This window comes from Agelaius phoeniceus, chromosome 29 (genome assembly GCF_051311805.1).
Source record: "Agelaius phoeniceus isolate bAgePho1 chromosome 29, bAgePho1.hap1, whole genome shotgun sequence".
Taxonomy (NCBI): Eukaryota; Metazoa; Chordata; class Aves; order Passeriformes; family Icteridae; genus Agelaius; species Agelaius phoeniceus.
Window position 1 is genome coordinate 5579460 of NC_135293.1, and position 15392 is coordinate 5594851.

General features: G+C 55.7%; 1 protein-coding gene across 1 annotated transcript; it reads left to right on the plus strand.

Annotated features, from left to right (window-relative positions):
- The first annotated feature begins 208 nt into the window (after positions 1 to 208).
- Positions 209 to 9023, plus strand: ANGPTL4 (angiopoietin like 4). The gene is made up of 7 exons (XM_054650267.2): positions 209 to 787; positions 1051 to 1161; positions 1648 to 1774; positions 6095 to 6208; positions 6293 to 6388; positions 6691 to 6966; positions 7491 to 9023. Exons 1-7 carry the CDS (start codon positions 272 to 274, stop codon positions 7670 to 7672), a joined length of 1422 nt encoding a protein of 473 aa, XP_054506242.1. The 5' UTR covers positions 209 to 271; the 3' UTR covers positions 7673 to 9023.
- The last annotated feature ends 6369 nt before the right edge of the window (positions 9024 to 15392 follow it).

Genomic DNA, 15392 nt, shown 5'->3' on the forward strand with positions numbered 1-15392 from the left:
ACAAGGACAGGAATGGAGACGGAGATAAGGATGGGAGCAGAGATGAGGACTGGGGCAGGCAGGGCTCAGCGACAGGGACCGAGGCTGCCCGGGGTGAGGGCGGACAAGACCGGGAGCAGGCGGCGGATACGAGGCCTGAGCCGTGGCCGCCGGGGAGGGCGAACAAAGCGGCGGGGCCGGGTGGGCGGGGAGGGGCCGGTGCGGGGCCCTCCCCGCCACGGGGGCATAAAAGCAGGGCGGCGGCGGCGGCACGGGGAGCGGAGCGGGCACGATGCAGCTCGGCGGCGCGGCGCTGCTGCTGTGCGCGGCGGGGCTGGCCGCGGCCCCCGCGCCCGCACCGGGAGCCGGGCCCGAGCGACGGGCGGCGGCGGGAGCCGGGCGGGAGCGGCGGGCGCAGTTCGCCTCCTGGGACGAGGTGAACGTGCTGGCCCACGGGCTGCTGCAGCTGGGGCACGGCCTGAAGGAGCACGTGGAGCGCACCAAGGGCCAGCTGCGGGAGCTGGGCGGGCGGCTGAGCGCCCACAACAGCTCCCTGGGGCGGCTGCTGCGGCAGGCGCGGGAGGCGCAGGAGCGCGGCGAGCGGCTGCGGGGCAGCGTGCGGGAGCTGGAGGGCCGCGGCCGGCAGCTGCTCAACCTCTCCGAGGCGCTGCGGCAGCGGCTGGAGGAGGTGGCGGCTGACAAGGACGCGATCCAGGGCCGGCTGGAGCGGCTGGAGGGCCGGGTCCGTCTGGCGCTGCAGGCGCGGCCGGCCGGGAACCAGAGCGCTCGGGACCTGGGGGCGCTGCAGGTGAGCGCGGGGGGCACTTCGGGGGGAGCCGGGTGGAGAGGACTCGACAGGGCCCTGCACCGGCACCAGCGGGGAACGTTGGTGGGGGGACACACCCCAGACCCGCTAGAGAACACCGGGAACGACTGTGGGAAAGACCTGACTGTCCCGGGACAGCGTCAGGAGAGCAGAGGGGTCTGGGGGCACCGGGAGCGCCCTCCCGGGGGTCTCGCCCAGCCAGAGCTCCCTGGAGCGATGGGGCTCACCTGGCTCTTCCCCCGCAGTCCCTGATGGATGCTCAGAACCTGCGTATCGAGGAGCTTCTGCAGAAAATCAAGCAGCAGCAGTACAAGCTGGACAAGCAGAACCTGCAGATTAAAAGCCTGCAGAGCAAGGTGAGCCCCTGCCCTGTGCTGCAGCCCCCAGCCTGGCCCTGCATGCCGTGGGTACCCTGGTGTGACACCCCTGCCGTGCCAGTTCTGGTGGCTGTGCTGGTGCTCCCTGGCCTTGGGGACTCCAAAGGGGCCAGGGCTCTGGTCCCCGTGCTGCAGGGGATCATCAGTGTGTGAGGGCAGCAGCCTGCATGCTTCCAGAGAGTTTGTATGGAGCAATAGCAGGAACTGGTGGGTGGGAATAGCCTCCCTGGGCTCTGCCTTTGCATTCATCTGCAGAATAAACTAGCTAGCATGGGTGTGAAAAACCACAATTGCTTCTGGCTTTGCCAGGACTGGGTATCTCCTGTTCCTCGAGGTTTCTAGGCAAGTTTAGCCACAGCTCTGGCCACGGGAGGTGGCTGGTGTGTGGCTGATCTGCTCCCCTGAGTAATGGAATGGGAAACAAGCTGAGATAAAACCTTTCTGACTTGTGCATTTTTTTTTTAGGTCAATCTACTAATTCCCCTACACCACAACAAAACACAGCCTCCAAAGTGGAAGATAAACCTGAAGAAGAGCCTCAACCTCACCAACCAGAGTCAGAATGGCAGTGGGGAGCCCCTGCAGACACAGAGTGAGTATCTGCTTGTGCTGCCCTGCTTGTCCATGCCAGAGCAAACCTGTAGCAGGTGCAAGCTTTTGGAAACAAAAGGTTCATTTGTCCTGAGCAGGATGTGAGATTTGCTTGAAAAGCTGGAGCTTGGGAATATGGCCAGAGTGAGGGGATCTGGAGCACAGGCAGAATCCTTGTCTTCTGGGCCAGTGTTAGTCCAGCAGGAATTTAAGGATTAAAGAGGCTTTTTGCTGCCTGTTGTTAGGCATGCAGTGGGAAGCAGACAAAGCCTGAGACCAGGTATTTGTCAAAAAGGACTGGCAGGTGTGGGGTGAGGAGGGAAGGGTCTCAGCTCTTTTCAGTTAACTCTTGTTCACACCAGGCAGTGAAGTGTCTTTGCTGTCTGTGGGAGGAGGGTAGGGTTTAGGGAGGCCTGGCCTGAGAGCAGAGCTGTGTGCTTGTGTATCTCTCTCTCCCCCTTGGCTCATATTCAGAGCTCCTGTATGAAGCACAAGTGTCTCAGCTTGTACTCTCCCTGGCTGAAGGTGCTGAGTTGCAGTGGGTGCTCACAGCGCTGGGAAATGTGCGTTGGAGCAGGAGAGCGGATGCTGCCATCTGCAGCTCCTGGCTCTGCCTGGAGCATCTTCTGCCCTGGCAGCAGGACTGGAGGGGCTCCTGCAGAGCAGAGGGCAGCAGAGCAGGTGTCCCCAGCTGTGCCATGTCCTGCAGCCTTCCTGCAGACAGGAGCTGATGTCCCTGCAGGGGTTGCTGGCCAGGAGCAGCTGCTGTCATGCTGTGTCAGCCGGACCACAGGGCTGCCTCTGCCTGTGCTGCTGTCTAGGGATCTTCACAGGAGCCAGGCAGGATGAGGAGGCATGAGGAATTCCTGCTCAGGGCCTGGCCTAGCAGGGATGGTTATGGGAAAACACATGATAACTTGTCTGCAGAGCCTGGAGCTGTCACTGGTGTGTCTGAAAGCTGGTTGGGCAGAACAAAAGGCTTGTCCACATGGACAAGAAGAGAAGTGGAATGTGGGGCTTCAAACTCTTCCAGGGTGCAGTTCAGTGGGGCTGTGCAGGGTCAGCCTTACTCAGAGCAGCACTTCTGAGCCAGAAAACTCTCTCAGAACTTCTCTCTCCTGTTTTTTTCCAAGCTCTGCTTTGTGACTTGCCTGCAGTAGTGTGTGTCATAGAATAGTTTGGGTGGGAAGGGACCTTTAGAGGTTATCTAGTATAACCCTTGATTCCAGTCTTGGGTTATGCTGGGAGAAGGGCTGGGACTTTGCTACTTGCTGATGCAGATGTAGGACATTCTGGCTGACACTGGCTACAGAAATGTTTGTGATGCATAGTGGAAGGCAGCAGGAACTACAGCCCCCACGGATGCTGTGTGAGCTCAGCACCTTCCAGTGCCGCTCTGTCCCTGATGGAAAGACCCAGGACACACCAATTCTGTCCCACCAGCTGTGAGCTTCCCCTTTCCTTGCCTAATCCCTGATGTTGGTATCACTGACAGAAAACAAATTGGCTTCCTTTCATTATCAAGTCAAGTGAGTTTTCTGGCAAATCTTAAAGCACACAGGCTGGCCCTGTGCCCTCTGCCCAGGGGGACCTGTGGCTGCTGTCAGAGCCGGGCAGAGCTGGCAAGGCTGTGCCTTTTCTGGCAAGTCTCAAAGCAGGCAGGCTGGCCCTGTGCCCGGGGGACCTGTGGCCGCTTTCAGAGCGGGGCAGAGCTGGTGAGGCCGCGCCGGCGGCTCCCGGCCATGGTCGGGCAGAGCCCGGTGCCGGCGCGGCCCTGGGGAGCGGCGATGAACTCCACCAGCAGCCCTTGCAGAAAGACCCTTTTATTTGCATCCAGTGAACACAAGTTTTTTCAGAGCAGAACTGGCATAGGGCCAAGCATGTGAAAGTTGAAGGCTCAAAGCTGCCTGGAGAGTGAGAGGTTTAATAGCTTGCAGAAAGAGGATCACGTCTTTGGGCAGAGCCTGTGCTTGCTGGCAGCCAGCCGAGTAGGGGAAAGGTGGAGCCCTGCTCACGCTCTCCTGGTGGCGCTGAGACTCCAAAATAATGGGGCTGGGTTGGGGCGGGAGAGGGGGAGGCAATGCAGGCAGCTCTAGGCATGCCCTGCCGTCCCTGAGGATGGTGTTTATACCAGGTTAGTGACCTCCCTTGTGTCATGGCTGGAAATCCTGTTGGGTGAACACGGAGCCTAAGGCAGATCCAGCCTTGTTGTGTTGCTTGGCTAAATAAAGGGGGAGGGAAATGGAAACACAGGAGCAGCCAGGAGGGCTTGTTCTGCTGGTGCCGTTTGGATGTGCAACGTGAACTGGAACTAACAAGCATGTTCCTCAAACAAAAAGATTGAGCAGAGGCTGTTCAAGCAGCTGCATCTTGTTCAGCTGCTGGAGAGTCCCTGTGGCACCAGGGGAACAGGGATTGAGTGCAGCCAGAGCCCAGAAATGAGAAACAGGCAGGGATGGAGTTGACTTGTGCATGCTGGGACTACCGAACATCTGCCTGGCGCCATCCCACCAACGCTGGGAGATGCAGTGAGATGAGGAGGTGAGGAGCTTGGCAAGCCCAGCACCTTCCTGCTGTGGCAATGTGAGCAGGGGCCTCTGGCTGTGGTGTTCCTTCCTCTGAGCCTGGTTTGCTTCCCTGCCTTTGCCCTTCCCCACCCAGAAAGTGGGGATATTCAGGATGCACTCAGCCCCTCCTGCATTGCTTGGGGGGGCTTTGTGTGGTTTTGATCCTTGATGCACAATGCCCTCAGTCCCTGTGTCATGGGTTTAGGATAGGGCTGCGGCACAGCTTGTCCTGTGGTGCACTGATGGTGGCACCAGTCCTGCCCTGGCATTGCCCTGGGGATGTGCTGGCTGTGGGAGAGGGGCTGCCCCTGCCAAGGAGGGGAAGTTTTGTGGGGAGAGAGGAAGGAAAAGAGAGGAATATGTTGGAAATGGGTGAAAGGTGATGGCAGGTGTCATTTTTCTGTCCCCTGGGTCCCCCCTGACCTTTCCTCCAGCTGGAGCTCTGCTCTTCACCCCAATGCAGTGTCAAGACTCCCCAGCACCCAGTGAGGATGGTATGGGGTGATGCTCTGCAAGGGCTGCTTTTACTCTTGGCAGTTCAAAGGCCCTTTTTCCCCCCTTCCATCTGCCCCCAGGGAGCCCCTGGCTGTTGGAGGAAGCTCTTGTCCTTGCTGCTGCTCTGGATAGTGGTGTCAGCCCTGACCCTGGGGCAGCTACTGTGAGGAGACCCCCACAGCCAGCACCCCAGCACAGCCCAGGGCTTGTCTTGGGGTTTCTTGTCTGTCTCAGGGTCATGCCGGCAGCAGCTGTGAGCCAGGGTAGCCAAAGCTACAACCCATCCACCCTGGCCTGGGGAGAACAGGGCCCCTTTGTCTGGGGGTGACTGGGGCACCTGTCCCTGCTGACAAAGAGCCCCTTGACTGTGCAGCAGCCTGGGGCTGAAGTCCCTGCACATCCTTCTGTGGCCTTTTGACTCGGGTGTTGTAACAGGTTCCCTCTGCCTCATCTCTCCCAAGTGCTGGGAGTGGTGGTTCCTGGATGGCCTTTTGTCAGAGCTGTTGAAATGGTGCTTTGCTGGCAGCTCTGGGCAAAGTCCCTGTGAGGCAGAAGGAGCAGTGGGAGCCCCTGGGGATGGAGGAGGATGAAGAAGGGTGTGGCTTCACCCTGGGCAATCCACTCCTGCAATGAGCTGGGGCTCCCAGAGTCCACCCCCCCTCCTTGCCTCAGTCAGTGTGTCTTGGAAAAAGGGTCACCCCAGCCTGGCGCTGTGCCTGCTGGTGGCAGGCTGCCCAGCAGGATGTCTGTCTGCCACCACCACAGTTGCTGGGAGAAAGAGGTCATGTGCTGGATGCTCAGCCACCTTCCTGATGTCAGGACTTTGCCTCTGAGGCCCCTTGACCCTGCTTCAGCCTCGCGTGGGACGGGGATACTTGGCCCTGGCATTGCCCCACCCCAGACGGGCCACTCCTGTCTGTGAGTGTAGAGGGACCTGGGAACTCCTCTGTCCTTCCTTGATGGGGAGCCCTGCTCTCCAGCTGAGGTCACTCCAGCCTGGCCCAAAGCCTGGCTTCTGCCTTGGATGAAAGCCCAAGGAGCTCTGTTTGAATAAAAGGGAAGATGTGGGGTCTCAGTGTTTAAAGATGCTGAAGTCAGGGGTCGTTGTCCCCAGCACGTGTCCAGAGCTGCAGCCATGCTGAGCACAGCTGGCTGGGCTTGTGGCCAGGGCTGCAAGTGCTGGGCCTGTGGTGGGAGCAACCTGCTGAGGAAGTGGGGCTCGTGGCCATCTCCTCAGTTGCTGTTTCCTTCCCCTGCAGGGCTCCCAGAGGGTTGCCACCAGCTCTTCCTGGCTGGGCAGCGGAGCAGTGGCATTTTCCAGGTACAGCCCACAGGATCTCAGCCCTTCAAAGTCTACTGTGACATGAGCGCAGGTAAAGCCGTGCAGCGTCCCGGGCACTTGGCAGGGTGGCCTGGTCAATGGCAACCCCCCGTGACTGTGTTTTCCCTTCCCACAGAGGGTGGCTGGACAGTGATCCAGAGGCGCATGGATGGCTCTGTGGACTTTGACCAGCTGTGGGATGCCTACAAGAATGGCTTTGGAGACCTTCGTGGTAGGTGGATGATGGTGTCTATGTTCTCACTGTGGGATAAGGGAAGCTCAGCAAAAGGGATTCCCCTTGCTGGTCTCTGGAGCTCTCTGTGCTGGAGCACAGTTGTGGACTGAAGGGTGGGTGGGACAGTGCTTGCAGAGCAGGGGTCCTTGATCTTCCTGATGTGTCCTGCAGGTGCCAGACAGTGATTCAAACAGTGCAGTGTCCTAGGTTTTCCCTGTTTGTCTCTGGAGCTTGCTCGTATCTCTGCTTTTCATGGCATGTTTGTGTCCCTGCAGCCAAAGTCATGAATCTTATTTCAGGTGACTTCTGGCTGGGCCTGGAGAAGATACATCGCCTTGTCCAAGAGGGAAAATACAACCTCCTGATTGAGCTGGAAGACTGGGAGGGGAATTCCCAGGTGGTTCAGTTTGTCTTCAGTCTTGGTGGTGAGAGCACAGCCTACACACTCAACCTGCTGGGGCCTCTGTCTGGAGAGCTGGAAAACGCCATTGGGGAATTCAGGCAGCTGCCCTTCTCCACTCGGGATCGTGACCATGACCTTAAAGCTGACACAAACTGTGCCAAACACCTCTCAGGTCAGTCTGAGGTTTTCTATCCCAGTATGTACACTTCCCTTTCAGCCCTCCACTATCTGGTAGTGCTCCAGTGGGACCCAGACCCTGTGGCACTAGACCCCTTTGCTGTTGAGCTGGTCTTGTCCCCTGGGACAGCTGCTTCTTTGCGAAGAACTGTGCAGGGAACCAAGAGGGAAGCTGAAGCTGAGGGAGGGTTCATGATTCAGGTCTTGGCCCAAGCATCTGTCCTCGTAACAGCTTTGCTGTCTGCCACTTTGCATGGAACCTTTTCAAGCAGAGCAGAGGCCCCCCTCAGCCTGGCTGCTGAAGGGTTTTGCACACAAGGAGCAGACACAGCCTGAAGTCATGTCAGACCTGTGGGAGGTTCCCCAGTACACGGGACTCCTTGGCTGTACATGAGGCAGTCTTTTAAGATCCTGAAGCTCTAGAAAAATAGGGGAAATAGGGGCATCAGCTGCATTGAACCTAGCTTTTTCTGTCTGGAATTTCGAGAAGTTAAAATTATCCCTTTGTTGCCCTTGTAGGTGGCTGGTGGTTCAGCACCTGTGGCCATGCCAACCTCAATGGGAAGTACTTCCGCTCCATCCCGCGGCAGAGGCACGAGCGCAAGCAGGGCATCTTCTGGAAGACATGGAAGGGCAGGTACTACCCCCTGAAGTCAACCATCATGAAAATCCAACCTGCAGCACTGGAAGCGGAGCCCTAAAGTTTCTACTTGAGACTTTCTCTGTGGAGCATGGACCTGAGCTCCATCACTCGGTGTTTACAGAAAACAACCTCCCCTTCCTAGGTTAGAAGCCCTTTAGAGGCACAACACTGCTCCTCACTAAAAGTAAAACAGCTCCATGTTGCCAGAACCTCTGGATGGGAGTTCCCAAACCTGAAGAGGAGTCCCAGGAGGGAGATCCACCTCCAGAGCATGCACAAGGGTTTTCTGACCTGCCATGTGCTGCTGCAGAAGTTGAAATTGTCCGGTGCTTTCTATCCTGTCTTAACATTTCTGTACTGTGTTGATGAGCTGGGCCTGGGGCAGGAGGGGCACAGGAAGTGTCTCACTGCTCTGGACCACAGCACTGGGTATGGAGTCTTGCTATATGTCCTGTCTTTCACTGTTGTTGCCAAATGATGTCCCAGGTACCCCCTGTGAGAGCCCCTGGAGCCTCCTGTGCAGGGGCTGGGGGCAGTGAGCCTCAGGCAGCTCCATCTGTGCAGCCCCTGCCCCCTGAGGTGCAGGGCTTGGTGGGAAAGCTGAGAGTGACCTGTGCGGAAGGGGGGACCTCAGGCTCACTTGCCTTCCCTTTGAAGACCTGTATTTCTGGCTGTGCTGGAATTTGCTGGGAGCTGGGAAAACTGCTTCCAGCTCTAAGGTTGTTGGGTGAGATCCTGCAGCTGGTTGCCTGAGGGGCCAGGTCCTGGCGAGCTCTGCCTGCCAGTGCTGCTGGGGGTGGGTAGGACAAGCAGTGGGACAGCACAGACCCAAAGCAGTGACTGTCCCTGGGTGGCACCAGCCTTGCTGTCACTGTCAGCACCCCAGAAGTAGGGGCTGCCTTCCTCCACCAGACACCTCACAGTTCACAGAGTGACTGGACCTGTCCTGCATCTGTGTCCCCAGTACTACAAAGCCAGGGGCCAGCAGGGTTTCTCTGCAAGAAGCCACATTTCATTAGGTGTGTACCATGATGTATGGCATCACCTCTGCCTTTGGGGTGGGTGTCTGGGGAGATGTGGCCAAAACAGGTCCCTGAAAACTTACAGGCCAAGCTACAGTCTTGGGGCTTCCCAAGCATCCTGCCCTATTGAAGTCATATTGACTACTGTGCTAGAGCTCCTAGCTGCTAAATACTGTACATAGTTGTTTGTAGGATGTTGGACTCGTTGATGAATTCTCTGTTTCAATTTGTTTTGATATTTAAATGCAGTGTTAATAACAATGTGGTGTAATTTATAAATGTCGATGCTGGAAAGGAAAGCAAGTGTAGTTTGTGTATTTTAAACATTTTTTGTACTAAAATATCTTTTCTGAAGATGTCTTTTAATAAAAGCAAGTCTTTAAGTGTCCTGCCTTGATTATTTTCCTGATGGTTTACCTGTGGCAGGTGTGTGGGAGCATTGTGATGAGTCTGCATTTGAAAACTTTATTGGAATTGTGACCTAAGCACTCAACTCCCTTGTGGCCTCCATGTTCAGCTGTAGCCTTATGAAATTCTGATAAATTGCTGGTATAGGGCCCAGCAGCAGGTTTTAATCTGCTTGAAGTTTATGGGCTTCTAAATTTCTTTTCTTCCTGGAAATTAGACTGTGGGGTAGCAGCTTTTTAAGTGCTGATGTGTTGGGTTTCTGGCAGACCTTTGAAGGAAGGGGACATTCCTTGGAGGTGGCTGGGAAAGCCTCTGTCAACTCTTTGAAAATGAGCAGAGGCTGAAGTCTGGATAATCCAGGCCCAACAGAGTCAGCTGATCAGGGCAAGCCCCACTAAATAACAGCCCTTTAGCTGCTCGTAACACATCTGTGTAGTCATCTCCAAAAGCATTTATTGTAACTTCTGTAGGGGTGATTATAGATGTGGGAATGAGATGAGCTGGGGATGGAGCAGGGATCTTTAAGGTGATGGGGGTAAATTCCCGCAGTGCTCCCAATCCTGTCTATATTTTTTCCTCCAGCTCCAATATACTAGAGCTGGAGAAAATCATAGGTGCTTGCTTGCTATACAAGGAAGAGGAAAAGCTGCTTGGAAGGAAGAAGAGATGAGACTGGTCTAGTCCCCTGAGCAGCTCTATAAATACCTAATGTACCTAAGTGTGGCCCCAGCTCCCACATCTGTCCTGCTTCCCTGGGGGAAATCCCAGGGTTGATGATAGCTCTAAGCACAACTGTGCAAACAGCCCATTATGCCCAGCTCTGTGCCCGCTCCTGCATTCAGAAATGCATTTTTAATATTCTCTTTGCTTAATTCAAAACCTGCTTAGTCCTTGAGTGCAGCAGCAGATACTGGAGTGCATGTTTTAGTCTGGATGCTAAAGTGATGAGACTGAGGTGGGATTTATGCATCAAATAGAAGCTGGGGAAGGAACTCTTCTGTAGTTTTTTTTGCAGACTTAGGGTTTGCTCCCCAAGTCTTTGTGGTGCATTTGATCTACAGGGGGTGCCTGGTGGATGATACCAGCCAGTACCAGACACCATCCAGGGTTTAGTAAATGCCAAATGGGCAAATGCCAATTGCCCTAAATCTTGCCCATCCTAGGAATCACAGCTTTTCCTTTTCTGTGTGTCTCAGTCTTGCCTGTTCTGCTGCACAAGTCCCCACATTCCATCAGCGTCGGTGCCACCCATGCCCCAGGGCCATCGGAGCCACACTGGAGCATGTGGCATCCTCGGGCCCCTTCAAGCTCCCTCTGCAAGAAGCCAGGTCTGGATCTGTTTTCATCTAAAATCCTCCACCTCTTTGCTTTTTAACAACCACTTCAGCTGCAGTTCGTGGAAACATCTCGGAGCTGCCTCAGGGCTCCCTCCAGCGCCAGCCCGAACACAGCGCTGCCCGAGCGCAGCTCCCTCAGGAACGGCCCCGAGCGGCCACGAGCACAGCTCCCGTAGGAACGGCCCCGAGCGCCGCTCCCGCAGGAACGGCCCCGAGCGCAGCTCCGGCAGGAACGGCCCCGAGCGCAGCTCCCGCAGGAACGGCCCCGAGCGGCCCCGAGCACAGCTCCCGCAGGAACGGCCCCGAGCGCAGCTCCCGCAGGAACGGCCCCGAGCGCAGCTCCCGCAGGAACGGCCCCGAGCGCAGCTCCGGCAGGAACGGCCCCGAGCGCCGCTCCCGCAGGAACGGCTCCGAGGGCAGCTCCGGCAGGAACGGCTCCGAGCGCATCTCCGGCAGGAACGGCTCCGAGCGCAGCTCCCGCAGGAACGGCCCCGAGCGGCCCCGAGCACAGCTCCGGCAGGAACGGCCCCGAGCGCAGCTCCCGCAGGAACGGCCCCGAGCGCAGCTCCGGCAGGAACGGCCCCGAGCGCAGCTCCCGCAGGAACGGCTCCGAGGGCAGCTCCGGCAGGAACGGCTCCGAGGGCAGCTCCGGCAGGAACGGCTCCGAGGGCAGCTCCGGCAGGAACGGCCCCGAGCGGCCCCGAGCACAGCTCCGGCAGGAACGGCCCCGAGGGCAGCTCCCGCAGGAACGGCTCCGAGGGCAGCTCCCGCAGGAACGGCCCCGAGGGCAGCTCCGGCAGGAACGGCCCCGAGCGCAGCTCCGGCAGGAACGGCCCCGAGCGCAGCTCCGGCAGGAACGGCCCCGAGGGCAGCTCCTGCTGTTCCCAAAGCAGCCGTGCTCCTGCAGGGGCCGGGACCTGCTGTGCCACCCGGCACTTCACGAGCCCCCAGCAAAACCCCAGTGAGGGCTGCTGTAAGGGCTGCTTCTGAAGGTGGGGATGGTGTAAGACCAAAGGCTGCAGGGTCTGGACATGGTGGGATGGGGTTTTTGGGGCCAGCAGCACTGTGGGATAGGCTGGAGCTGTGCTCCAATGGGTGGCACTGAGCTGGCGTGCCTGCCCCTCAGTGCCGAGCTTGGAGCCGTCAGTAGAAGAAGATTGTCCCGGGATTCTCACAAAGCATCATTAGATCAAGATGACGTTTTGCATCAGGCACCAATATCTCAAGCCAGCTGTGTTTGTGGCCCCAAAAAGTGAGGATAGGCTCAGCCTGCTGCACAGAGCTCCCTCTGAACAGTAACAACAGCCATCGAGAGATGTGACAGCAGAGCCTCAAGCTCTTTTTCATTCTTCAGTGGAAACCAAATCGTTATTTGGCAAAAAGGGAAGGTGTTTGTGTGTACACAGCTGCACCAGCTTGGAAGGGCAGGCTGAACCCCTATATCCATGGCACCAAGGTGCTGGAGTGAGTAAGCCAGAGGCATCACCCGAGCCCCCCACCACCAGTGTAGCACCACAGCAGGGGTACAAACCCAAAAAAGGCAAAATGGCAAATCCCCAGTGAGAGCAGAAACCTGCCACACAGCCAAGGAAGAGCAAACTGGAAGCAAGAGAAAAGTTCCCCACCCACCAACACTCTCCAGACACCCCCAGCCCAGCACTCAGCCTCACCAGCACTAGCAAGGGTCACACTTTCAAAGTCATCCCCTGGCTCCCAATGCCTCAGGGTGCCTGGCAGATGCAGGGATGCCAGGAGCCTTCCAGTTCTCCCAGTAGCTTCAGCTCTTCTGCTGGAGCTCAGCAGCACTGAGCACAAATTGAGTTTCTTGTGGACATGCCAGGCAGAGCTTTGCACCTGCACCTTTGCCAGGAACACCTCTCAAGCAGAGTGTTCTGGGGTGGCTCCTTGAGGGTGCTCATGGACTCCTGGGGCTCCAGATCCCACTAAGAGGGTGGGAAAGGGAAATCCTGGCTCAAACATCCAAGCAGGTGTCTGTGTCTCTGGGACACTGCAGGGGTTGAGGCTCTCAGGGCAAGCTTCAGCATCTCAGGTGATCATTTTGAGCAAGTTTCTATCATGTTCGAAAAAGAAGCAGATGGCATAGACAGCTCTTCAGGGTGTGTACCCCAGCAGAGTTTAACAAAATGTTTGGGGCTAGCAGGACCCCCGCTGGCTGTTGAGGAGCACAGGCAGTGCAGGTGGCTCAGTGGGATGGCCAGAGGGGCATTAGACTGGTCAGAAAGGTTTCCTTAATAGTTTGTCGATCCAGGTGGGACCCACAGGCCACTACCTTTGGAGTCTTCCTTCTCCAAGCACCCAAATGGGGCTACCAGGTGAGTTCACCTGCATCTTTGGAGCAGGGAGGAGCCTGAGCATGGCTGTTCAAATTCCCTGAGCACATTCAATATAAACGCTAAGGGTGGACCTGGGCCCCTCTGTTGGGGCATCATTTTGTTCAGATTTGGTGTCACTCTTGCAGGGATTGGAGCCCCACGGGAGGCACACACAGAAGGTGGTAAAGTGTATTCTTTTTAGCGTGTAAAAAGGTGGTTCAAGTACCCTCTTAGTGCTTGAAAAGGCGGGACAAGAAGCGCTGACAAGAAGCCGCCCTTGGCCGAGGCTGTGCAGAACAGTCCCCACTGCGCCGGGCGCGCATCCGCGGCCTCGGGCAGCGCCGGGAGCGGCACCAGCGCGGTGGGGCCGGGGCCGGGGCCGCAGCCCTGCCCGGCCGGGGCCCTGCGGGGACTGAGGGCGCTCGGTGGGCTGTGCTGAGCTGGGCTCGGAGGAAAAAGGCTGAGGGAGAGTGGTTAAAGCATTTTAAAAGACACAGTGGGAACTTAGTAAAAATCGTATGCTAGAAACAGTATTTAAGTTTGGTGATTCCTTCAAGACATTTTAATCTAAGAGTTGATTAAAAAAAAAATAAAATTGTGGGCTTCTGGGAAGCTTTTGTTCCAGCTCCCAGGAGAGCCTGTGTCTCTGGGGCACAAACATCCGCAGAGGGAGCTGCTCCCTCGGGGTCACTGTGCAAGCGGAGCCTCCTCAAAAAGGGAGATTCGGGTAGATCCGCAACCAGAGGTACCTCAGCTTCAAAATGTGTGCTGCTTGTGTCAGTTTTCCTGGAAAACTTAAAATTGTTGTGAATTCAGATTTAGTTGTAACTATTTGAATGGATTGTTGGGGTGTAAACTAGAAATACCATGGAATATGTTCTCCAGGTGTGCGGCAGCTCAAACACCACTTTATTTTGTGTATATATGAGATTCCCTGTGGACATGCACTTACTTATAACTCTGCTGTTTTGTATATTTCTAAAAGAACATTTGTAAAAGCACATTTTTCTCCATGTACATTTATATTAGGTGAAGGGATGATAAACATACCATACAAGTAATATTTGAAGACTTCCCTCAGAATAAGGAGAACTGTTGTAGCTGTTCTTGAAGATCTGCTGTGCTCTATTCATGAAGGGAGGGCATCACCTATGGCTGGGACTAGTGGCATGTGCAAAGCAGCAGAAAACTTTCTTACACTAATATTATTTCTATTAACTTGGGAAAACTTTCATTTTCTTCCAGGACAGTGGGCAAAAAGTCCTGCCTGAGCAGGAAACTGGTTCCATTCAAAATGCTTTGTATTTTCCCTTCAGTGAAAAGGAAAAGATTTTTTGCTACTGAAAAAAATAATATATATACATATATGTGTGTGTGTGCATGTGTGCACATGAGCATAAAGAAATGGCCACTGGAGTAGTAACATAGGAAGTGGGACCCTACCAGACTGGTCGCACATTCCTCAGTTCATCTGGATCCAGTTGCAGGGGGAGCACCAGCCTGTCATCTGTCGGTGGTGGCAACAGCAACAACATTAGAGAAAAGCCACCCCCTCACCCTGGGACATCCTGCAACAGTCCATGTCCCACATGAGGTGGAGATAGTGTTGAAACAGTATCCAACCCCAGCTCTATCACAACAAATCCTCCTACCAGCAGATACTCTTAAAAAGACGCAACACCTTGAATCCAGTGAGCCGAATGCCGCTACCTGACAGTGGAAAAGCCCATCTCCAGTCTGAGCAAGGGATGAGGATTTCCATTTACTGATGTTCCCTCACATAACCAAGATCTAGTTCTGGGCTCATCCTGCTACCCGCAAGGACAGTGATGGTCTGGGTAGACCACCCGTGGGGATGCCAGGGACAGGTAACAGATGCTGAACCACTCCTAGCAAGGAGGAGCACACAGGGAGCAGCCTTGGCTCATGCTGCACATCTGGGAAGAGGGAACTGCCATACATTTGATATTTGCTATGCTTTTGGTGTTTGTCATGCAGCAGGAATGTTGTGGAAAGAGCTGGGATTTTTCACATCAGCAGAGTATCCAATGGAGAAGAAATACGCAGTTTGCCAGAAGCTGTACAATTCCCTGCAGAAACTGCTGGAGTGCCTTGCCCAGCCCATACTAGAGGCATTACAATGCCCCAGCTGATGCAGCTGTGAAGGCACAGCTAGGCAGCCTCTGGGACGATGGGGCACTGTGACTCTGTCTAATGGTTGTTGAGAGTGAAAGGCCCAATTTGACAGAATTTCAAACTAAGAGAAGGATGGCTCAACAGAAGGAAAGAGATGGGAAAAGTGGGAGGCAACTCAAAATAGTGATGGAATGTGGTCAGCTGGAGAAAAACTGGTCTGCCAAAGAAATGTTTAGTAACTGTGGTCAGATGGTTTCAGGGTAAAGCCCATGGAGGGACAAAAAGTGTGGGCAGCTCCAGGAATTTAGGCTGCTGCAAAATAAATAACTAATAGCTGTGCAGCTTGCCCAAAGCTCTCATGTAACAGCCCAAGCTCAGAGGTGGAAGGGTTACCATGGGCCTGCTGCCCTTTCCAGTGGCTGCACAGACCCTATGGACACTTCACCTCCAGCTGGGGACAGGAGCTGGCTGGCGAAGGTAGATCAGCTGCCAGGCTGGGCAGGAGCCTTTCCAACATGAAGGGCTAACATGGGAGGAGTAGT